The sequence below is a fragment of the Cygnus olor genome, chromosome Z (genome assembly GCF_009769625.2).
Source record: "Cygnus olor isolate bCygOlo1 chromosome Z, bCygOlo1.pri.v2, whole genome shotgun sequence".
Classification (NCBI taxonomy): Eukaryota; Metazoa; Chordata; class Aves; order Anseriformes; family Anatidae; genus Cygnus; species Cygnus olor.
The window spans coordinates 5,714,155-5,739,488 of NC_049198.1; the positions used below are offsets into that span (position 1 = coordinate 5,714,155).

At 35.9% G+C, this 25,334-nt stretch overlaps 1 protein-coding gene across 1 annotated transcript in view; it reads right to left on the reverse strand.

Annotated features, from left to right (window-relative positions):
* Positions 1 to 269: 269 nt before the first annotated feature.
* The window catches only part of PIK3C3 (phosphatidylinositol 3-kinase catalytic subunit type 3), a 74,707-nt gene continuing 49,642 nt past the window's right edge, over positions 270 to 25,334 (reverse strand). Inside the window, exons 22-25 of the mRNA XM_040540414.1 lie at positions 20,923 to 21,091; positions 16,873 to 16,963; positions 4,095 to 4,220; positions 270 to 1,076 (exon numbers count right to left, since the gene is read on the reverse strand). Of these exons, the coding sequence (XP_040396348.1) occupies positions 1,062 to 1,076; positions 4,095 to 4,220; positions 16,873 to 16,963; positions 20,923 to 21,091 (401 nt within the window). The 3' untranslated portion in view covers positions 270 to 1,061. The remainder of the gene's footprint in view (positions 1,077 to 4,094; positions 4,221 to 16,872; positions 16,964 to 20,922; positions 21,092 to 25,334) is intronic.

The following is a 25,334-nucleotide window of genomic DNA, read 5'->3' on the forward strand; positions in this document are numbered from 1 at the left end:
CCTGACAAACAAAAAAAGGAGTGTAAGTGCACTCTTTCAAAAGATCCACACATTTATGAAGAGCTAATCACACTGTTGATTATTCAAAACAGATTCATTATGCACTTAACATGTGGCACAGAAGTCATTTGATCAGTGGCCTTATTCCCGAATCAAACAAACTCAGGGGTGAAAATCCTTGCAGAAAGCCAAGAGTTATGAACAGAATCCTCCAGCATGCCATGTCTCAGCAGGTAAGATGAAAAAGACAAAACAGAATACCTCAAGACTGCAACAACAAAGAGTTTATTAGTCATGAATATATAATTGCTGTACAGAAAACATTTGTATTTAAAGTGTGAAATACTGAACGCCTCACTGTGCATCCTGGTTGCTGAGCCTGTTAGTGATGATTAATTGACTGTGTACAGCCGATGAACTTATCAGCACTTAAAAACATTTTTGTAAGCCGGGAAGAAATGATTGTCCTTTCTAAACGATGACATTGTCCAAGGTGAGAAATAAAGGAACACACGAATCATATTTAAAACTTACACAAGGATTAAAGTTAGTAGGAGGGGAGGGGAGAAGAGGAGATTAACGTGGTTTCGTGTTTTTCTCCACTGAAGAACTGTAGCCTCACTGCTGCACTTTGTACATACACATATTCAGTATAGCAATGATTTCCATTTGTAAATAAAATATTTTAACAGGTACAAGAATCTACCATCAAATCCAGCCTCTTCCAGTTATCTTTGGCTTGGGAGGAAGTTGCTCACTTCAACCTTTGAGGCTGACATTTTTCTTAGAAAGAAATGCCATTATATCTGAGCCTGAAAGATGGTATAAATAAACATTCTCCTTTTTTTTTTTTTTTTTTTTTTTTTAAAATGGTTATTTTTAAACCTTTAAAGAAATGAGACTCAAAAAGCTTCTCTGCCTCCTGAGCTCTCGGTTCTCCATGCTACCAGATCGGCAGCTTTTGCCTTCCAAAACTGTTTAATGAAGTCCACAAGGGCTTGAGAAAGTCTCTTTCTTGAGCATTTGCTGAGGCTTGTTTCCATCACAGGAAAGCAAAGGGCTTATTTTCTCCAATACTACAAGGGAAGAAAAAACAGAACGGAATTTATTCAACATGGCTTATTCTCACAGACCAAAAGTTATGTGTAAATTGAACTGGGTTTAAAAACCATTGAACATAACCCTTCAGGAGACAAGACCATTTGGAAACCAACACTGTCTGACACTGGACACAGTTTCATCCAATATACACAGTCCTGGTAGTAGATTTTCCACCTGTTTTATTTTCAGCATGCAAGACAAGCTTCTCCAAAAGGAGAAAAACAGAAGCCTTGCTATGAGTGAAAGGAACCACAGCAGCATTGGACCACAGCTTCCGAATATCCTAAAACCTTTTTGCGTTTACAGTTTAAATTGAGTTTGCTCCTTAAAGAGCAACTGCCTATTAGTACAACCTCAATTGCAATACTATATTTTAGGTGGGACACCCCTCATCTCCCAAGTTTTCACTCTTTAAAAGTCACTGATTAACAAAGCAAATGCCTTAAGCTGTATATTTACAAGGAAAAAATGTGAAGTTAGTCACTTCAATTTGAGACTGTTTCCCTTCTTGGCAGAAATAAATAATGCTAAAATGAAAATGACTCTCCTGGGAGAAGTGGCTATCCAGTCTTCATTAGTATCAAGTGAAATTACTGTGCACTTTTTCTCATCTTGAGCAGTTGAGCAGTATTATACCATGCCATTAACTTGTTCTAAATGTTAAGTTTATTTACTTTTGAGACAAGTTTGTTGATAACCATTAAGAAGGAAACAAATAAATAGCACATAAAAGGGCCTGTAAAATATCTAGTATGACAATAAATTAGAGATACATTAGAAACTAAAGGCTTCATAACAGAGCTTTGAATTGAACACGATTTATAATATTGTTATGAAAGAACAGGACTAAGTCGATGCCAAAATATCTAAGAGTGCTTTACTGAAGAGCTCCACTTTCACAGAGAGTGACACGGAATGCTCACACAATGGTCACTACAATAACCAACCTTATTAAAAAGTGCTTAACTATCGCAGTAGATATCACAGATTCCCTGTAGACCTATTCTGAAGGAAGCAGGATAATAAATATCTATTGATAAATTTAAAGAAAAACATGCTTAAGAGCATTTCAAATGAAAAATTGTGTGGCTTTAGGTCCAAATCTGCTATTTAAGCAGGCATCATTATACCCGCATAGTTTTTTTTTTGTTTTTTTTTGAGACAGTTTTTCTTACTATTTAGAGCAAGGCCATTGGTAATTCAGTGCAGCATTATACAGGAACAAATTGAAAGCTTCAATTGGCCATTGTGTAAGATGACCGCTTTACTACAAATTCAATTATGCATTAATTGTTCATTTGTTCAACAATTTAAAGACTCTGAAGACTTCAGCAGCAAATTCCTCTAACAAAGACAGTCTCAGAAAAAAGGTAATGATTTTGACTAATGAAATACTAAATATCACTACAAAGTGTCCTACCTCACTTGTAGTATAAAGATAATAGACTTATTACATTTAATTTTGATGGATTTTTGTTATTATTTTTTTTTTAATACACGAACACGTTTCAGAATCTTAATACATGTCAACTGCCAATTCATTTGTGACTTATTTTTGTGTCCTCCTCACGCTGATACTACCCAATGTTCTTGCAGGGGGAAGCCTGCAACTGTAGCTATTTACAGAATATGAATGAAGGCAGTAATTAGAACTCCAAAACTAGCAGAATCCTACAGTTCATGAGGTTAAAAATGCCTTAAGCATTTAAAATAACACATTTTTGTTCACATTTTAATGTGCAATTTCATGTGATCCCAGGAGAGAAAAAGGATAGCTAAAAGGACACAGGTGTCAAACTCTACAGCACCACATAGAGAGAGTTCACAACCTCATGAAAAACAGCTTGTTACTTAAAACACCCTTCCTTGGATCTAAAATCCTTGGGTTCAAATTCTTAGTTACTTTACCTATTCTGAACAAATCTGTCTTGCAATTTTAAAAGCAATTGTAAGTGTTGAAGAAAGGTCAAGCAAGTATACATCTGAATGGAGAAAGGAAAGGTCACCTAAATCAAATCCATAAACTTTGACTTATTAATACAGCTTCACAAATGCATTAACAATTATCTGGGACAGACTGGCAGTCACCTAAAACCAATGAAGTAAAAAAGATGTCTTAAGAAAAGTGACTGTCAGTATGTCATTAAAAGAAAGGTTTAGGCGCATATTGGAGTCACTTAATTTTAATCTTGAATTTTTGTAATGGCCTTGTTTATTTTTAAAAACCTGAGGTAGATGCTAGACTTTTTCACTTTGTCTTATGAAATTACCATCCTACATCCTATGACCGAAGTAATCCATAAGGAATAACAATTTTTGCAATACTTTCGTGTAATTACTCTTTTTTCTCTCACACTGTGCAAAAGATCACCCTTGTTAAATACACATGCAGAAAGATGTTTTTACTTTTTACCCTGCATTGTAATGAAGTTCTTCAAAATAAAAAATCTATTTGCAGGAAACAATAGATTAGTTGGAAGACCTTCAGCAAAACAGATAGCCCAAAACAGATAGCCATAGAAACTGAGAAGTGTTTTTATCAGATTTTGATCAGTTTTGAATGAAATTTTTCAATTTTATTTCTTGTCATGAGCCTAATACTTAAGGCAAATAGCATAATACCTTAAATCCCTCATAAATACAAACTAGCCAGAGAGCTTTAAGGAAGAAGCATTATAAATTCAAAAACGAAATTTGAATAACAACTTTCAATGTAAGATTTTTTTCCTCCTCTCATGGAACCCACCCTTCCAATTTGCAGTTCTTACCCCTGGTAAGATGACCAGTTACATTCCACTTGGCATGTTTGCCTAGAAGTTTAAAATAATTTTCTAGTACCACTGCAAGCTTGCTCTCCAGTCCTGGCAGCAAGAACACTTAACTTGTATGAACTACAACATCATTAACAATGAGCTCAAGTCTTGAACTTACTCCTCTGGACCTCTCACCTTACTCAGTTTTCAGTAAGACAACCAACTGAGAAGCTCTCTCACCTGTGCAAACTTATGTATCTGTTCCACCACAGCTGCAAAGAGGGCATGGACACTTTCATCAATTAGACTCTGCATATAATGGACAGCTTCTTCGTCAGACAGGTCCAAACGGAACTTGTCCTGCACCTGGAATGTGGTGGGGAGACAGAAAAGATGACAAATATGATTTCAATAGTTATAACATACACTATTGTATCAGACCTACCCAGTAGCAGACATGATTTAAGCTGTCAAAGTTCAGTAAAGAATCCTTATTTTACTTCTGAATTACAGCAGATTACTGGAAATTAACAACTTTTATTTAAAATGTCTGATTTTTAACTGTTTCATAAAAATGAGCATTTAAATAAGCTAGAAACCCCTTCCAACCCTCCTCCATGAACAGTCAATTGGAGACACTGCTACCCCCTACACTGATTTTTCTTTGACAATATATTTTAACTATTATAATTATTGCACCTACAACACATCTTGCTTGGTACTTGCAATTTCTCTAAGAATTAAAGCAGTATAATTAAGAATAGAGCACCAAGATCTACATTCCCCTATTACAGTCTTGGTAATGCCCTGATCCATGAATATTTACAAAGGTACAGTGGATGCCTGTTTGTGAATTCCAACTGATTCCACGGCAATTGTTGAGGACTGTTGCAGATGGCAAAATCTCATAAGCACCGTTACTACAAACATTTCTTTTAATATTCAGAACCTCTGTACATAGAACTGGCAAGAGCTTAAACAGTTTCAGAAAAAGAAACAACATTTTGCTTTTTGAGAGCCAAGTAAGTTTTGCAGACATGCCTTCTCCCTCAGAACACGAGAGGTAGATGCATAAGTAAGCATTTTGGATGAGTTCATGTAATTTGATGCACAGATTCAGTAAAGTGATAAAAATATCAAGGCATCATTTTCTCAGTTTTACGAAGTGATGTCTGTAAAGCAAGGTTTGGGAACAGGAGTGGTGAGTGTTCAGATTTTTTCCAGGAAAAACAAATTTCTTGCATAACAATGCTAGCTATGGGAGCTCAATTTGGAAAGCCATTTGTGCTGTTCAAGAACTCCTAGCAAGTCCATGATCTCCCTGAATAAAATTAAGGACACTAAGATCCCAGCATTCCCTTTGCAAAGTAGCACTGGTCACAATATAAAAATCGCTCAGCAAATTCCCATTACTTGCAGAAAATAGTTGCAGCCATCTAACCATTTCCTTTATGTTCATAATGGTAAATTTCAAAGGATGTGAGCTCTTGTAGAGACCGTCATATCCATCTACTCGATCTCTTGCATAATGAGCTAGGTAAAATAGTATAGACTTGATGCAAAAATTGTTTGATAATTTCCAGTTTATCTGTGACAATCTCTTTTACAGAGTCTCTACAGTGAGAAAGAATGCATCACATCCTAGGTAAACTGTTTCAATGATTAATTGCCTTGTTTAAAAATTGTGGCTTATTTCCTATCTAAACTTGTCCAATTTCCATCTCAAACAGTTGAGCTCATTAATTTTTTTTACATTATAGAACTGTCCATCACAGATATCTTTCACATAGGCAAATATCAAATGATTTAAGTTGCTTCTTAACCTTATCCTGGCTAAGACTGAAGAAACAGACTATGAGACAGAATCAAGTCTCTCCTGAATATTTTCCATTCATTTACCTTTACGCATTGAAACAAAATACCAAATTATTTCAGCAATGTTTTTAATAAAGACATTAGTGAGATAGTATCACCTTGCATTCTTTTTACACATCAAGGATACCACATAGACAACCGCCCTCTTTATGATAAGAAAATTCTCTGAGATATCAGTTAATTATTACTCTGCATCTTTTCCAAAGGCAAGGTATTCCAGAGGAGCACCCTTCAGTGCTACCATAAAAGCCTAAGTTAGCCTGCCAGGTACAGAAAGACAACACCACTTCACTCAAAATACAGTTGTAACTCTAAACATACTTCAAACATACTGCCACAAATTGAGTTCTTCTGCAACTTCAAAAAGTTTCATCAGTATGAAAGGCTAGATTAAGCTAAAAAACGTTCAAACTCCCAAGGAAGCAGATCACAGGGAGGGAATTAAAAGGTATTTCAGGCTAATTTTATACAACTTTCATTTTCATAACAAACATAAGAAAAAGTTTGTTATCTCCCATATATGTTAGAAGTTTGACAGTCAATAAAACATGCAGAAGAATCCAACTGAACTTGGACTACTCACATGCCTGCAATTATACACAAGCTTAAATACCTCCCCAAATGAGACCACAGACTTCTATCAAATCTTTTTTCATGCTTGTAGAAAAAGTGATGCAATGAGATTTTGCCAAAATTTCTAACTGCAGTTTCAAAAAAAAAAAAAAAAAAAACACTAATACTCTTAAAACTCTTGAACTCTAGTAATGGAGCACTTCAGCTGTTTTCTAATCCGTTCACAGAACAACTCAGTCCTGCAGTTACTGATGTTAAAATGCTGCTTTACTCTATGGGATTAAGAATTAAACTACTTCCCACCTTCCCCAGGAACAGACTGGCACACTGATATATGTGGAAAGAAATTTAGCCACTGCTAGACCCTAAAATCAGTTTGCAATTAACAGCAGGATCAAATGCTGCTGACCACTAGATCTTTGCCTGGAAGTTTTTCAGCACTGCAATTAAAAATGACTGCTGCAACCTAGCTGAGAAGAAACATGGCAAGATGACAAATTACCTCTTGAGCTGTAACAGCAGCAACAAGATTAATATATACTGACTTATGGTTCTTGTAACAAAACTAATAGTAATTGTTACCTGAAATCTCTCAGCTCCAAACTAAACGATATATTGTGAAAGATGGGGGTTTCTCACAGTGGAAGTGCAATTAGCAAGAGATTTCTGCATGGTGGTAGAAGGGAATTTGGGCGTCAAGTTCTGATGAGTTATACAATTATCTCATTTTACACATTTAAGAACAAAATTTCTCATTCTACACATTTAAGAAAAATGGTCACCATGAATGCATCAAAAACATCCCACCTGAATTATTTACCTGGAGTTCTCGTTTTGGCATTTGAATTAAATGAGTCTTGTTAGCTTGCTATTAGCATTGGTCGAAGAGGAAAGAAACATACTTGATGAATCTAGTTAAGCTTTTGTTTTGTTTCCAGAAAGGAAAGTTTAAAACCCCATACTGTATGCACACAATAACTTTAAACACATTCCTTTATGTCTCAACAGTAACCTTGAACATTTAAGGGTGAAAAGGCTGTATAAAGAATGACAGAACCCATGAAAATACTGACATTCAGCCTAAAGGTTTCAAATTGCCCACTTTCTATCCACCTGCACAGTGGATTATTTAGTCCTAAATACAGGGTAAAAGAAAATAAATGCAGAGTATATGAATTTACGTGACTAGGAATTTTATTGTAGCTCAGTTAAATTGGAAGTGTCCTGTAAGAAAGCTACTTAGAGACATCATGGTAGAGCTTGGTTTTCAAAGCAAAAGAAAATAAAAATCAGTAGGGGAAGAGGTAAAGATGAAGCATGAAGAAGAAAACATGGTGTGTGTGACTAGGTACAAGAGAGCAAAGCAGTAAGTATTTAAGTATTAATTTACCTTTGTCTGAATTGATGAAGGGTATATAAAACCTGACAATCACTTGCTGCAGAGTCATATAGAAGAGGAAGGAAACTTTGCAAAGTAACAAGCGAAAAAAAGGAAGAAGTTCTATGGTATAACCATGAATAAATACCACTTTGCACCATGATTGTCCCATGTAAAATCACAGGCTTATCAGCTGTGATAAGTTTGCTGGTGAAGCAAACTCAAGTGAAAAGCAGTACAAGAGGAGGAACTGGATACGTAACAGCTTCTACACCTTCCCCGAATTAGAGGTCAACCACAGGTTGCAAACAACATAGTAACAGAAAGAGGGTGTTTGGTTTGTTGGGTTTGGTAACTGATACCGAAACATCAAAGGTCTTCCCACAGCCCGTAACTGTCACTCTCTGCAAAGAATTTCTCAGTACCTGCAGAGACTGAAGATTAAAGCATTAAATGAAAGGTCTTCCTTTTCTGTGCAAAGATAAACTCACACAGCACTTTTACTATTGTCTAAAACTGCATTTACATATTTTAATCAGGTCACAATTTGCAGCTATATTATGCTTTTATATTATGCTTTCTAGAATAGTTTAAACAAATGGAAAGGTGTTAACATCTTTTGCACATGGGTGGTAACCAAACAGTCGTCAGTTCTGACTACCCTTTTGCTGCAGAAATACCTGTGCTTCATTAGAAATGGAATCAAAATTAGAATTAATGCTCCCCCACCCTCCCAAAAAAGAAAATCAAGTAGTCACTTTACCCACGCATAGCAGAAAACCCAGGATCTTATAATGACGCAGCCTGATCAAAGCAAACAAACTAGAATCCCACCTGCTAACTTCTGGAGTAACTAAAAGGAGTCCCACAGCACAAGCATTGTTACTGGGAAGTAGAACATCATGAGAGATCAGACTACAGCAGGAATTAAACTATTTCATGCAAAATACTGATAATTCCCACCACATAATCCTGCACACCCAAACACCCGTTTCAAATATATGAAATTTCAAAGAAAATTAAACATTAGGTATATTTACATTTCATGTGACAATTCACTAGAAGGGAAGTTGCAAAGGTAACTGATATGGAAAGAAGATAACATCAACCAGAATAACAGACAGTTATCTGCTGGTAAATTCATACTTCACTTTTGCTTCAAGTGTCTTCAGAGAAAACTAAAAAGACTAATTTTCAAAACAGTATCAATGTGTTATATGAAGTTCATTTCAGAGAAAACTCCACATCATGTCCACAGATCTCTGTACATTATGAAAATCTGGATGGCAGCATAGAGGAGACTATACTCAAAAGCCTAACCATCATATTAAAAGTCGTAGTAGAAGTGTTTAAGATAAGGGACAGGCCTCTGTTTTCTTCCAGCAAGTAAATCTCCAGGTTTGTCCTTCTCCCTTTTGCTATTTTGCATTTTTGGATGTGTGACTGGCCTGAGATTTAGACATCATACACAAACTCAGTTCAGAAATACTGCTGGTGTAGTTAACCAATCTATGTTTCATGAACATTTGCAGCTATGATTGACATAATTACTGAGGAAAGTAGCAAAATATTTTGAGCTAACATCACACGGACATATGAAAACCCTTTCTCCACCCTATTTTTCTCAGACTAATTGCAAGTCAACCATTCCAAGACTGCTGGTTGCTCTAGTCTTATTCTTCCAGCACCATTAAGCAGCACTGCTGGTGTTTACTGCGACAACTAGCTAAGTAGCTAGTTATTGTGTAGTTTTATCACTCGAATATGGGATTGCTCTTTGCAAAGTCAGCTACTCAGATTGAATAGAAGCTTCAGTGTTCTTTTTGTTTGGGTCATAATATGCACCAACTACTATTAAAGCTCAAATAAAATAGTTGATAGCCAAAAAAGTAATGTTTAGTGAGGTTTTCATGATTTTTACTGTTTTGCCATAAGATTGCTCCAAGAGTTAGCATTCAATGTACATGTAGCAGAAATGAGCACTAAATTCTTGGCTTAACCCTTATCACATTTCACCTATTTCAGCAAAGGGCTTTCCTGCTTTCCTTGCTGCTTGATTACAACACAGTCCAAACAACTCACTGTACAAACTCTTCAGATGCTCTATTTGAATGAATAGTTTTATTTGAAGGACTATTCCAACAATAGCTTTTGTTTTCCAGGCTTTGATTTGAACAAAATGCACTTTCAAAACAAGCCTGTGCAGACTTCTATTTAAAAGAAACAAAACAAAACAAAACAAAAAACAGAAGCTAATGAAGACATTAGTGAGGATCTGTAAATTGAACTTCCAGAAAAATATGGGTTTTAGCTGACACAATATGCAAAGACCACACTCTTCCTGTTCAGAATTTCATCATATTGGCCAAATAATTATGATCAAATGAACAGCATGATAAAAAGCACCAGGAACCAGGAGTGTTCTTGCTCTCACTTCACTCTGTGAGGTTTATTCCAGCCTTTCTGGATTTCAAAATTAATATACATGCAGAATCAACAGCCTAGAAAGAGAAAAGCTGGGTGTGCAGCTGCAGCATCATTACCCAAATGGATAGAAAGATGAACGTCTGCCTAGGCAAAATGAGCTCAATGTCAATGTGACACTATTACAAAGAATAAACTTCCCCAGAAGAGGAAGTAAATATAAATACTGGAACAGACAGACTGATCAAACAAAATTGAGTTTATTTCTCCTACAGAGAAATAATACTCCTCTTGACATCTTGAACCTCAGAAATGTTTCCTAGCTCCACCTTTCAAAAAACACTAGTATTTTCAGGTAGGTAAAAAGGGACAGATATCCACTGCAGTCTAAAAAGGAAGATCAGACAACAAATGAGAAACCTTTTCCTTTACACTGACTTGTGGACTTAACTCTCAATTATCCACTGACTGACTTCAGGGAGGAGGGAGAAAGAAGACAGGGAGTTTTACTACAACCTCACAAATTAACTCAGCATTAGAAACAAGCTGTCTCAAACTTTCTCTGCACCTCAAGTCACATTGTTTCTCTGTTTCAGCTTTTCTGCCTGTAAAGAAGAATTACTTCACTTTGATGTGTTTAATGCAAAAGAAATAAAGCATGACTGTTTTCTCTTCTTCCCAGTTTCCAGACATTTCTACCACTTATTTCTCATCAGGTGTGGTGAGATCTAGTTAAAGGTTGCATAGATTTGGAAACACAAAGTGTTTTAAGTGCTACATTCTGTAAGAATAAAATTCCCCACTCCAATGAATCACGAGAATTTAACCTTTTCCTGTGTAAATCCAAAGGTGCTATCAAATCTGAACGGGGCTTTCTTAAACAAGTTGCCTTCCATCTACAATCCCTTTAAGCTCACCTATAAATGACACACTTGCAGCATCTTTGCAGCACCTTCTTTAAATCAATGGGCATCTGAAACACAGTTCAGTCAATTATAACACTGTCCTTTAATGCCTGCCAAGTTCTTTGTGTGCCAGTGAATCACTGGTCCCTGATGTTTTCTAATTTAAAGGTCAAACTTCCTATGAAGGACAGACAGAAGACATCTGGCTTTCCTGCAGAAAAATCAGATTTTTCTTTGTTGTTGTTGAGAGGTGACAATGCTGAATGCATTTGTTACATTGGAAGAGGGATGGCATACCTCCCCCTTACACAAAACTGGCTGCGTAACTGACTGCAGATTCTAGTTACCACTACTTAAAATTATAGCATTATATTATTTCAAAAAAGTAACAATTGACAATTAGCATTGCAGCTGCACAGGAAATAAAAAGGCAAGTAGCAGGGGCAGACAAAGGCACGTGGGGGGATTTGCATTATATCCTAAGTTATGCATTGACAAGTCAACGTAAACAGATTTCAGCCCAGTCCTTTTCCTGAAAATTGAGATTTGGAAAAGAATAAACAAAGAGTGGAAATTTAAAGGCAATTACCTCAGACGTCAGCGAAAGCAAGAGGCAAACTGGGGAGAACCTTCCGCTATTTTCCAATTTAATTTCATTTTGTAACATTTTTGAGCCAAAGAGGGTTCTCAGGGAAGCCGAAATCAAAGGGTAGCAGTAGGAGATGGTATCCTGACCCATGAGGTGAAGCACACTAGACACACTAGGTTTCTTTATGAATAGTATGGAGAGGACAAAACGAGATGAAAGGTTAAAAAAAGACAACTAATTTCAAGCTTTGCTGCTCCTTTTTCTTGGCCAAAAATTGACAAATGTTTTCAGGTTAAACAAAACATCAAGAATCTGAAGAGCATTTCTAAAGTTTTATGGGGTGAAGATAACCTGTATAGCTGGCAACCACTTTTCTGCTTTAATTTGCACCCCCCGTCACCCCCCCATCCTTTTACTGGGAAAAATACTGATTGAAATTGGATTGAGGGAATTAAGTCAATAAAGCAAAACTTTCTTTCAATTTAAAGGTACTAGATGATCTACCTAGTATTACTCGGTGCACACACTAGAAGTGGAGAGCTGGTAAAAAAATATTTTCTATACACGAAAGAATAATGGTGAAACTTGAAACCAAGAGCCTTCCTCTTCCCCCCAGCCCAGCCAATACTGACATTCATTTGCAGTTCAGTTTTAGGTGTGAGAAAGCATCATTAAGGTCAGCATTGGCTTAATTTCTAAACACAGATGTTATACAAAGCAAGTAAGAAGGTACTGTCAAATTGTGGTGTGTTCCAAATCCACAACTCCAGCTGTAATCATCAGAAGTTTCTGGTACATTTAACACTAACGAGAAGAAAATATCCAGTCTTCTCCCCCTGATAGGCAAAATCAGTTTGTGTAGAGCTTGCTCACTTTTGAACGAGAAGAATGTGAAAGTACCTTCAAAGATGACATAAACAGAGTCCAGCTCTGCTTACTCCGTCCTGTGCCATAAACCATGTCAAACAGGTGTAATCTATACTTATTTTACAGAAAGTTGTACATGACAAGCTGCTATTTCAATTTTGCCTCGACTCGATACATATTTCTCCCAAGACATATCACAAGCATTGGACAGAAATGACACCCAGACAACACGCTTTTTGATTAAATGTAATTTTATAATCAAGCTTAAGATCTTCCAGTTAGCTCCTTGGGCTATAAAGTGTTACTGGAAGGTAGATGTCTCTTTGGCAAAAACAGCTTACAACTAAAGATCCTGCCTTCCCTTCTCTTCCTCAGGTTACTAACATTTTCCTTACGTGTGCCTTCTCATTCAGATTTCTCTAAAAAGTCGCTATTATAGCAGAATGAAACTGTTAAAAAACAAAGAACAATTCAGATCATCCACAGCCTCACTGAAGAGGGCATACTCTACATCATACTTTTTCCATTATCTTGGTTTGTTTTCTGATTTGTCTGAACTTAAGAAAGGCAAAAGATGGCAGACTTCCAATTGCCTTTTCAGAGTGATTAGTTAGTGTCTTGTTATACATACACATACCACAGGTGACAAAAGAAAGTACAAGAAATGAAGCCATACAAAATGGCTGTAGTGTTCTTTACTCGAATTAAAAATAAAAATTAAACATTCATTCATACTCAAAGAATTAGACATACTATTTTCTGAAAGTTTAGAAAAAAAGAACATCAAATATTTCTGACGTTATGTTTTACTCCCCAGTGTGTTTTTATATATTGTCCATCAGCAGGCAGATATTTCCTGCAGTATGAAGTACCTCTCTGAAGCAAGAATGACACGTTACATCTCTTTGCAAAGCTGCTCAGAACACAGCCCAAGGTACTGCCTAATAGCATAATGCTTTCCCTTTGAGGAATCAGAAGAGTAGCCATTCGAGAAAAATCCCCCTTACTACCTCGACTCTGTGGACTGTACTCTAGCATACCTGTTTCAATGAGAACAGAAACCTGTGTGGCACGAACAGTTCAGTGAATGAATTTGCTCAGAATACACTCATTTTAAGTATGCTATAAGGTGCCTTTTTTTTTGATCCTGTTAGGAGAAACCTATGGAAGTATAGTTAGAATACTTCATACCTGCTCCTAATAGCAGGATTGCTGCACCTACTAAAAAATTCCAATATCAAGGAATGCTGAACAGTTTGAACACCAAAATATATTGAAATATAATGTTCCACCTTCAATAAGCTTTCCTTTCTTTAAAAAGGAAAATTATTTTTTGTACTATATACATTTCCTTACAGTTTCATCCTAAGTAATATTCTGATGTATCAGAGATTTTGAAAAGAAAGGTAAAAAGGTAACCTATCCTGTTTCCTCAGTGACCTGACTTCAGCTGCCTGCGAGATCTGAGCCTAACTAGATCACTGGCCCTCTAAAAAAAAAATGAAGGCTCTACAAAACAGAGAATGAGTGTTACTACGGCACCAATAAGGAAAGTAAAGAAAAAATTTTCCACCGTAACTATTAAGAAGAATACCTTCTTAGATACAGAAATGTTTGTAAATCTCCACCTTTGTCTCCCATGAAAGTGATATCATGGTTGAAATGGCTATTGACTTGACTCACATAAAGGTAATTTAATTTTATGGGTCAGTCCAAAATGGATCTTTAGCTTATCTGAGTCTGTTGAAATATATATGGATTTTTTGTTTAAAGCTTTAGAAAAAGGCAAACAAAAAATCAATTGAGATGCTGAAGGCATTTATTCAATTTTCCTACAACAAGGTACAGTATTATCTTATTAAATGACTGAACAAACTTGTCACTCAGCCCAAGAGATACAAGACACCTTGTTTCATTTTTTATTGGTACTAACAAAGCTCAGAACTGATTTGAGACAGGCTAATGGGTATTAAACATTCAAAACAAAATTTCTAACACTATCTAAAAAGTGACCTCTTCACCCTTCTACAAAGAATTAAGATGATCCTGCTGCGAGGCAATTTTATAGCTGTTTACCTAATGTTTTTTCTTTAAAGCAAAAAAGAAATAGATAAACCAAAACCTGAACAAAACCAAAATACTTTCATAGTTGCTTTGAACATAGTTGTGTTCATCCAGTAGATCATAATATCAACACCTGCTTTGTAAGAGAGTCCTCTATTCACCTGCTCTTTCAAGATCTCACCATAATGTATCATTTTTGCAGAAATTCCAGAGGTATATTTAAAGGACAATTCTGAAAGGATTCTAAAGGACAATATTATATTCTAAAGGACAATTCTGAAACCAAAAGGACCCAACCTGAACAGAAATTATAAACATTTGACCTGTCAAAAAATGAGTTTATTCAAAATAACAATACTTGGGGCAAACGATTGAGAAGACTATACAGTAAAAAAAACATTTATGAACAAGCCAAACAGTTTAGCTATCTTTCTGATAATACCTTATTGTGTTTGTTTTACTCTGGTTTGCTTTTTTAAGGAACAAGCACACTCTAACTGAACTTACAGAACTTGTGACAGTGAAATCTGTTCTCTCAGTATACTAACTCTACCCATTTATAATTATTTTGCATCAAATTTTAATGTCTTCACTCTTCCCCAGCTAAACAACATTTTAAAGCATGAAAGCGATCTGCGTTCCTTATAACAAATACTTGCCTCACTGACTCAGTTCTAGCTCTCAAAATTTTCAAGCCTCTAAGATGACAATGGACTTCATAAGGGTAAAAACCACAGATCTAAGCTGCAGCACTGCCAGAGCTCAGTATAACTACAACTTTGTTGTACTTGACCTAAGTGACCTACCAGACAGCAAATAAACAAACTATTTGCATGAAAAAAGGAACTATTATTTATACTTAGTAATGAAATATAGAGGTAAGCACTTTGATCTAATTCATACGCCTATGAACTTCCTTTCAGATTTTGCTTCTTTCTTCTATTATCTCTGATTGGATAAACTATAATTATGCTTGATATGAACCTGATTTTAGCTCCTGTATATCAGTGAACTGTAACATACTTCTCAGCTGAAGAAAAGACTTGTTGGTTTTCAATTCTGTATCTTGATTTAATATTTCAAAACAAGGGAGGAAACTTCTATTAAGTACAAATTTTATGAGCATCTGAAACACTCAGACGTTACTACAGTAAAAGCACCCTTTAAAAATGTTTTAGAGAATTTGACATCCTACTATCATATACTACAAAAAAAAAAATCTACCCTTGGTATAATTCACAGAATTGTTGTCCAAGATAAAATGTGATGCCAAGATACTAACAAGAAAAATGTATGTTAATTGGCAATGGAAACCAGGAGACTGAAATTGATAAAAAACCAACAACAAAAAGAAACCAAACCACACTATGTCAGCCTTCACAGAAATGAAACAACGACTATATGAACTCTTTTATATCAATTTTAAATTAGGAAATTCTAAACATAGATGCTTATTATTACAGGCTACAAGAAAAACTTCGTTGGAGTCAATTCACTTACCTTCAAGAGCATTGCATTAGAACATGAAATATTAATTTAAATAATTTTGAATCTTTGCATTCATAGCTTATTGAAAACACTAAAGATCAGGTCGATCTTTAGAGAAAGTACACTGGTTGAATCAGAAGTGAACTGAACTGATTTTCATTGGATTCACAGGCTCCACAAAGTCTTTTGTGGAATTAAAAGAGATAGCCCTTCACTATAAATCAGGTTATAAACAAAGCCAACATTTGCCCAAAAACGTAAGTGCAATGAAATTTATGTGAACATTTATCTGGTATTTTCAACGTCAACAGTAGATGAAACACCAAATAGAGAAGAATGATTCAGGCTGGAGCAACAGGACAAAATCAGAATTAGGGGACAAACGTCAGAGTTTGTTTTCACAATAAACAAAGATTTTTTAGTGAAGAAGATGTAAAAACAGCCTCAGTTACTGTTTTATAAAACTATATGTGACTGTTCCACTTAGTTTAGAATCCTGCAATCTTTCATGATACAGTCAGTGTTGACTGCTTCATGACTGCTTTTCATTAAGGTGATCACTGTTCTTAGCAGAATGTTGAAGTATCACTTGGAACAGAGGGCTAGAGCAGACTAGGCATGGACTCCATGGATGGTCGAGATCAATGCTGCATATATGGATGGGCACACATGCTAGGCAACTTCAAATGTATATTCCCGCCTTTAACTTCAGTGATTCTAGAAATCACTCAGTCCTCATAAAACAGGAGGAAGCCTCCTCAGGTCATTGGTTACACACAAGTCACCAGAAGTGACTGAAAATTTCATAATATGATGGCTTTGGTTAATGAAAGACAAAGAAAGCTTTCCCGTTACCTTTTTTACAGTCTTGTCAGGTTCAAGAGCAATATCTGGAATGTTGGCATCCACCATGAGGGAAAATAAGTTCAAGATCAAGTTGGAATACCTGAGTAGAAGAGCAGATTAGATAAATACACTTTGTAAAATGTACAAAAGACAACATTTTGTAAACTTCATATAAGAAATCATAAAATCAACTTGAGTTGGTAATGTTTCAGAGGAGATTCATACACACCACTTTATTTGGACATATTTAAGATATCCAGTAATAGGAATGACAGTTTAAACCTTGTCTTGAACTGCCAAAACTGAACACAGACCACTCTTTCTTTGGTGTTTTTTATGTTGGTTTTTTTTTTAAACAATCTTATAAAAATAGAACATTTTTAGAACAATGTTTATCCAGAGACACACCAAATATAAACAGCTTCAAATACTGTAAGATTTAATGCCTTCTCCCACTCCTAGGAGACCAAGCATAAGTTTGGATATTGATTCAAAGGTTAACTTAATTAACAGGGGTAACAGTTACATAGCAATATTATATATATTAGCATTCAAACAAATGAAGTCTTCACAATTAGAATGATTTTTCATGTTGCTGCAAGGGCTTTCGCCATAACAGGTTGACTATGAGTGGTTTAACCAGATCTAAGTCTGCAGTTGCTCAGTTAAGCTGCAATAACTTTGGTAGTGCAGATGTCAGTTATAACCATTTAAAGAGAAAAGACAGAGTAGTTTTCAGTTTTAATACGGTGTTGGTAGTACTTGCAAATCTTTTAAAGAACATCATTTTGCCCTTGCAGGAAATTAGCTCTAAGTTGCTATTTGAAAGGATAATTTCCAAGCTGTTCAACATAAACTGAAACTTCCCTTGCTCTGTAAAGAGAGCGCGTCTTCTTTTAGAGACAAAGTAAGCAACTAGCTTCGAAATCTGAAATACTGCTTTCCTAAGAGCAGCAGGAGCTTCTTTGATGATAGAAAAAGAATTCTTAACAGTAAAATTTATTAGCAAACTTGTGAATACATATAAATTGGCAATCGTAATAGTATGAAATATTTTAACTACAGAAAATGACTCTTAGCCATACTCTACAAAGTAAATATTGCTCAACAAAAATCTCTCTTGGAAAGCTTAATTCTATCAAAAACTCTTGACATTTAGTAACAGGAACTAGCACTACCTAGAACATTTCAATATAAGATTCATCTCTTTAGAACACCATTATTTTAAACTGTTTGGACAGAAATCGTTTGTCTAATTTGTTTCAGCTGTTCTGCTTCACTTTCCCAAGGGCAAGGGGCTGGAATTTGGAAAATGTCTTTTAGCACAATAAAAATTACACTACCATTTTGTTTCAAATCTGGCTACAAACTCTGTAGTTGAGTTGCTTTAGGTGCCAGAAATGCTTACCACAGGTTTTCATGAAGATTTGTTTTACTTGCCTGAAACTAGCAAATTTCAGTTTAAACATACTTAAAAGCTTACAGCTAAGCGCTCTCAAAACTATTTCTAGGTCATTGGTAGCTTACAGCAATAGGAATTGCCAAGGGCAGACTACTTTCTTTGCTTTTCATGCTCCTTATAATAGCATTCAGACAAATGCAACCTGAATTATGTAGCAAGAAATTGGGCAGAAAGAGGAGGTAAAGAAGGGCTGGACAAACCAGAGACGGAACAAGATGTGTAACAGGGTGTGACAGACAAAGGGCTAGAGTGCAGAGACTGATGCTAACTCCCCATAGAGTCTTATGTAGGAGCAGGGTACACCAGGGACAGACAAAAAAAAAAAAAAAAAAAAAAAACAAGAGCCAGAAGCAAGGGTGTATGCATACTGGTGCATACTGGCACATGAGACACAGGGTGTCAAGATGCTCACAGCTGGTCCACTGACAACCCAAATTCACCCTAACATCAGACATTTTCTTGGAAAAATATCTTCAGGTATTGATTCTGGATTCTTTTCTGACGGATCCTGCTGAAGACTTGTAAACTGGGAATTCAAAGGGGAGGGAAAGCTGACACACAATAGGACTTGAGCCTTTTTAAGTAAGCTCAACATGTACAAAAAAGGTGTAAAATGCTGCTATGCCATAAGTGAGGATGCAGCTACAACCTGCCCTGCAGCACATTCAGCACACATGGGCTGCTCCTTCATTACAGCACTGCTGACAACCACATACAACTGATCAGTGGTGTTCAAAAAAGTGGAAAGCCATCTCTCCCCAGGGGAAAAAAAAAAAAAAAACACCAACCACAAAAGTCCCTCAGCAATGATCATATGCAAAACTTCTTTCATGTAAAACTAAGAACAAGACTTTTTCCACTTGTAAGTTGGAAATTGTTTTTGTTTTTGCTTTGCAACAGTATTCTACCAGGAACCCTGCAAGGCAGATTCAGCATTTGAAACATGCAGAACACTGTCTATACCCCAGGGAAATGAAGAATAAAACAGGAACTGATAGAGATAACAAATAGGGAATTTGCATTCTGACTTAGCAATTAGAGGTTATGATTTCACCATACTTAGCCAGAAGTCTCTGTGAACAGGTTGGCATCAGTGTGCAGAACCATTAAAGCTAAGATGTTCCTCCATATTTATTTTTTTTTCCTGCCTCAATAAACAAGTAATCTTGATCATTTTTAATTCTAGCTGCTTAAAGTAATAGTTATTGTAATACCAATATTATTCTATGCCTCCTCTGTTATCTTATGCCTTAAAAATATTTATCCAGAACCATTTAAAAATATTTTCCTGTAAACCTGAACAAATATTGGAGAGAGAATTACAACTACAGTCCCAGAATTAAAAATGAAGCTATCTTGATTTACAGTTCAGTTTTATACCAACATGACTGCTGCACTCCACATCTGAATATGACCTCTGTAGCAAAACATTACATAAACTAGTTAATGCAATGGATAACCCTTCACTGACATAACAGACCTTTCCACTGAAAAAAACTAAGTTTAAACAACAAAAACAGAATTACTTTCATAATACTGTATTTCTGATTTGTGAAGTTTTGAGCAAAATTTAGAACACTGAATATAAATTAGCCTTCCTGATTGTTCTCTGAAGTCACACATTCTTTGCCACTAACATGCCATTGCTTTTTCATTCTACTGAAATGCTTTTAGTAAGTGTACAAAACAACACCTTATTCTTTTTCTCCTTTTAACAACGGAGAAACTACCTGTGACTTTTTTCTGGTATCACTTCATAACACTGGCTATGTACTTTTCATATAGGTATTTTTCACATTCTTTTCATATTTCTGCTTTATTTCATGTATTTGATGGTTTACATTGTGTGATCTAGATATTAAGGTGACATTCTTTCATCTCCAGGGAAAATGTACTAAATCAGTCACTGGACACACCAAGAGTGCTTACCTGCATTCTGTGCAAACACAAAGATGAGCTACTCAGCTCATAAAGCTGATGGTAAATTATATGGTCACTACAAAGGAATGAAGCTGCTTCAAAATCTAAAGCAGTGATCAATTCGTCCATAAATAGAAATCTAAAGAGGCCTTAGCTGCCATTGTTCTGTCTATCTACAGAAGTTGCTAACATACTTGACTACCACACGCAGCAGCTAGTATTTGTTCGGCAGGACCTGCATCCAACTAAGCTTATATATACCATCTTCAAGGCAAAGAATTTGATTTTGATCATCACTCGTCTGAACTGGAGGAGGGTAAAGCAGCAAATAAATAATGATTTAGAGTTAAAAGGATACTTACTTGATCACCAGTAATCAGAGAAGTTGCTTAAGGGCAAAAACACATCCAAAACCAATTTAATACCCCCACAAAATTTATGAAAAAGCTGTGTTATTAAACAAGTAAACCTGAAGACCTTAACTTAAAAGGCAATTACATTCAAGCTCCGCATTATACCAGTGTTGTGACGGTTTCCTTCCTTTGTTTTGTACAAATTCTTGTTTGAATTCTGAACATAGACACAAGTTTTGAATTTTCAACAGGAATATCTTCCCTGATTCATGCAATATTCTATTTTACTGTGGCTCTATTAACTTATCCAAATAGTTTTGTTACCTGCGGAGATGGAGAAAGGCTGTGTAGCACTGCTTACGGAATTCCTGGTACTGCTCACTCTGCGTGCCTCCCATGCCTTCCACCATCTCCTTATTCAGCTTCATTGGGGGAGGTAGAGGCTTAGGGTCCCGACCCAGAATGTAACCAAAGTCTATGTGAAACAGTTTACCTACAGATGAAAGGCAAACATTTACCTCAGTATTTCACATATCAAATGGCAGAAATACTCAAAAAATAAATAAATCTTTAAGTACAATTTCCTGAAGATATTAAATTGCTCTCAAGAAATACAATTCACTATTTTCTATGAGGCTTATAACTGGAATTCATGTCTTCAGATAGCAACTTGAAATTATGGACTTAAATAAAGCTGATCTCAAATTCGCTTAGAGTACAGAGTACTAACAAATAAGGTAAGGATTTTGTTTGCTTTTTAAACATATGGAGTATATTCATAAAGACTGAACCAATGTTCAAAATAAGTAGACATTAAATAGACATTAAGTACATAGTCATGTTACAGATACTACTAATTCTTTGCTCCTTCTTAAGAACTTCATAACAAATTAAAGTGCTAAGGCACATATTGCTTTTTTCCTAGTATACCATTTGGTTGCCCCAGCATGCAATAAGTTATTTTAGTCGTATGTTATATTAACCAAAGGGAAAATAAGAATCATGATCCTAAAATCCTTTAAGTGTCGTCTAAGTACAGATAAAATTTAACACCTCTGAAATACTTTGAAGAAACATTAATACCATTTCAATTGTATTTTGAATGCTCTTAAGTCTCAACACGTTGAGTTTTTCCAGTACAAAAATGCATGAGTTACACCACTTGATCTCTACTTTTCCCTTCTCAGTGCAACTATGTTTATAATGTTCCTGTCGTTAACTTGACAAAAACTTCCATAAATCTCATTTTAAATGCAGAAGGCAACTTTTGTTCCTATAAAGAACTTGTGTATTTGCAGGATTGTCCATAACTTCATTGGAAAGCATTCACTGTGTTCCCTTTCACTAGTGCCAAATCTCACGTGAGATGCAACATGGGGCAAAATGAAAAACTGAAACAGCAATTTCCAAATAAAACCACTAGAATATTTACATAACCTAAAGATTAAGTAACATATAAACATACAGACAGAAACAGTCATCAAAAGACTGAGTGGTTCAATTCACAAACCCTACAAAGCCAGTTTCTAGGAATATTCCTGACTTACTAAATTGAAAATATTGACCACACAGAGCAAAAGTGTTTGTGAAAGTGTTTTGCAATCAAATTTTCGGTTTGATACTAAGCTTTTAAATTGCAGAATTTAAACAATACTAAAGCTGAATTAAAAAAGAATTCAGTTCTGCCAATGTCAAAATGTTTATATAGAAGGTACATAAATGAAATTTCATAGAACCACCTAGGTTGGAGAAGACCTTCTAAATCATTGTGTCCAACCATCAACCTGACCCTACTGAGTCCCATCACTTAACCATGTCCCTTACTATCACGACTGTATCGTAAATATTTATCTCCAGGGATGGGAATTCAATCACTTCCACGGGCAACCCGTTCCAATTCTTGGCCACCCTCTCCATGACAGAAATTCTGTCTCTCCCCTGGCTCAACCTGTGACTGTTTCCTCATATCTTATCACTTGTCACCTGAGAAAAGAGACACCCCCGTTGATGCAACCTCCTTTCAGGTAGGTTGCAGAGAGTGATGAGGTCTTCCCTACACCTCCTGTTCTCCAAACTAAACAACCCCAATTCCCTCTGTCACTCCTCAGTCTTGTTTTATAGTCCTGTCAGCAGCTTCACTGCCCTTCCCTGCACACGCTTGAGCAATTCAATATCCTTCTTCTAGTGAGGGGCCCAAAACTGAACATAATATTCAAGGTGTGGTCTCACCAGTGCTGTGTAATAGGGGACATTCACTTCCCTACTTCTGCTGGCCTGTTAAATGATTGCCTTCAGACAAAGGAAACATGTTCCTGAAGTCCACGTTAAGAAGTATCAGGAAATAAATTAAGTACAAACAGGTGATGTGCATTTGAAATGTTAGGTAAGTTGAGTTTTGCATCCAAAGCAGAGCTCTGCAGTAACATTAGTAAATTTATTTTTAGATGACTACTTCATAGAAGAAAATGAAATGTGGATAAAATGAAATGTGGATATAAAAAAAATGGAGAAACTTTTAAATAATAACTAGAAAATGATTAGCATGACTTATCTATTCTCAGATACCACAGAACATACAAATACAAAGTCTTGCTTCAGCATTATGGAACAGAACTGCATTACGAACAGAGATTTGTTTGCCTGCAGGTGTTTTAACTTGCAGTGTCTATATTCATTTTAATATTTTCATAAGCTTAGATGCTCATCACTCTTGGAAAAAAAAGGAACATGTAGTATTTTTCAATTAGTCATCCCTCTGTCCATTTCATTGAATAACAGATGTTCTATCATTGGAGAAGCTTACTTGAAATCTGTCGTAAGCACTCTTCAAGCCAAGAAACAAACTCCATCACAGTCAATTTTCTAAGGGAGATCACAAGGATGCTTAATAAGTATTCACTAGCTGATACATACATACAATCATTACTTTTTGCATATCTAATTGTGCTAAAGAATTTCCTTCAATAGTTTTTTCAAGCTGTTACTGGTTACTCTTAGAGTTCACTTTTGTAAACTAAGTATTTTGAAGTAGACATTGATACACACAGACAGATTAGATTATAAAAGGTGTTTAATTAAAGTTTGGGGAGGGGTCTGTAACTTATTCAAAGCTGTCATCATGAAGAATCAAAGGAGAACACTTGAATAAAACAATAACTTTTGTGGCAGTATTTTTTTCTAGTTTGCTCTAGAGATAAGTAATAATAGGTACTAATTAATAATGTAGCCTGGTAACTAAAACATATCTAAATCATTCTAGAACATTAATACCTGAGTGATATACATTCATATACATTAGTTGGGAAATACTTTTTTATATCTCAGTCCTAAAAAAGAGTAAGCAAACTATAAGGTGAGGCCATCCCCACTTAACAATACAGCTTCCCTAGCTATACTTTGAAATTCATCAGATTTTTAGGCTGACTCAAAATGTATGTCAAATGCTTTAACTTGAATACAGTAAATATATTTAATATTTTTCAAATCCATGTACTAAACACAGCTATAATTTTCTTTTGGACAGCTCAAGATCAATTAAACCAGCATACCAAATTACAAAATAAAGACAGAATGCTCCCTTGGTATTAGCCTGAAACTGCTACTATGCTAAAGAAAAGACTGACCAGCCACAGCTAGAGGGAACACTGCTGTTTCAGGGCTTTCTACAAAGAAGCTTGACTTATGCTGTCCTTGAGGGCGTAACTAAAATTGGAACAAATGAAGAACAATCCCATTTTGGACAAATTAAATTGGTGGTATAATATTGAAAATTAGGTGGAACTTACATTATTAATGTTAATAAATAATAAACTTATCAAGATAATAAATTTCATGACTTTAATTTTTTAATGCTAAGATAAAAGGTTGCAAGTATCTCAAGTGATCATCCAAAGCAAAATTTGTATCAGGGCATGACAACCAGCATCTCACTTTCAAGATGATTAATGATTGAGATAGCTCAGCTGCATTCTTGGATATTTTTAGCATTTTTTCATCCCAAGTCGATGATGTTGAGGATGGTGTTTTTTCCCATGGCACCCTACGGAAAATATCACCTGTTAAATCTCATAAAGATGACCTATACAAAAACATGTTATGAAAATACAGTGTGTGGGAGATGCTACTTCCTTGTATTATGCAGACAGCAGAGAACGTAACAGGTAAAGATACAACAAAAAATAAATCAGAAACCAAGACAAAAAAGTGCAAACTTAACCAAAACCTGCTAAAATAATAAATAGCAGCAGAAAGAGAAGGACAAAAATAGGAACTTGAACTCTCCAGCTGTACATAATCTAGAACAGCAGCTTTGTGTGAGCTTCAAACAAAAATATCACTGTAGTAGGTTTACGTGGCAAGGTGTCAGTAGCAGGGGTGGCTTCTGTGAGAAGAATCTAGAAGCTGCCCCATGTTAGGTAAGGGCCCCACTGCTGGCCAGAGCCAAGCCAATAAGCGATTTTGTTTGCGCCTCTGTGAGAGCATATTTAAGAAAGGAGGAAAAGAACTGCTGTCACACAGCAGCTGGGAGAGTGAAAAGAGTGAGGAACAGCCTTGCAGGCGCCAAGGTCAGTGAAGAAGGAGGGGAAGAGGTGCTCCAGGTGCCAGAGCAGAAGTCCCCTGTGGCCTGTGGTAAGGACCATGGTGAAGCAGGCTGTCCCACTGCTGCCCATGGGTCCCATAATGGAGCAGGGTTCCATGCTGCAGCCCATAGAGGAGCCCCTGGTGGAGCAGGTGGA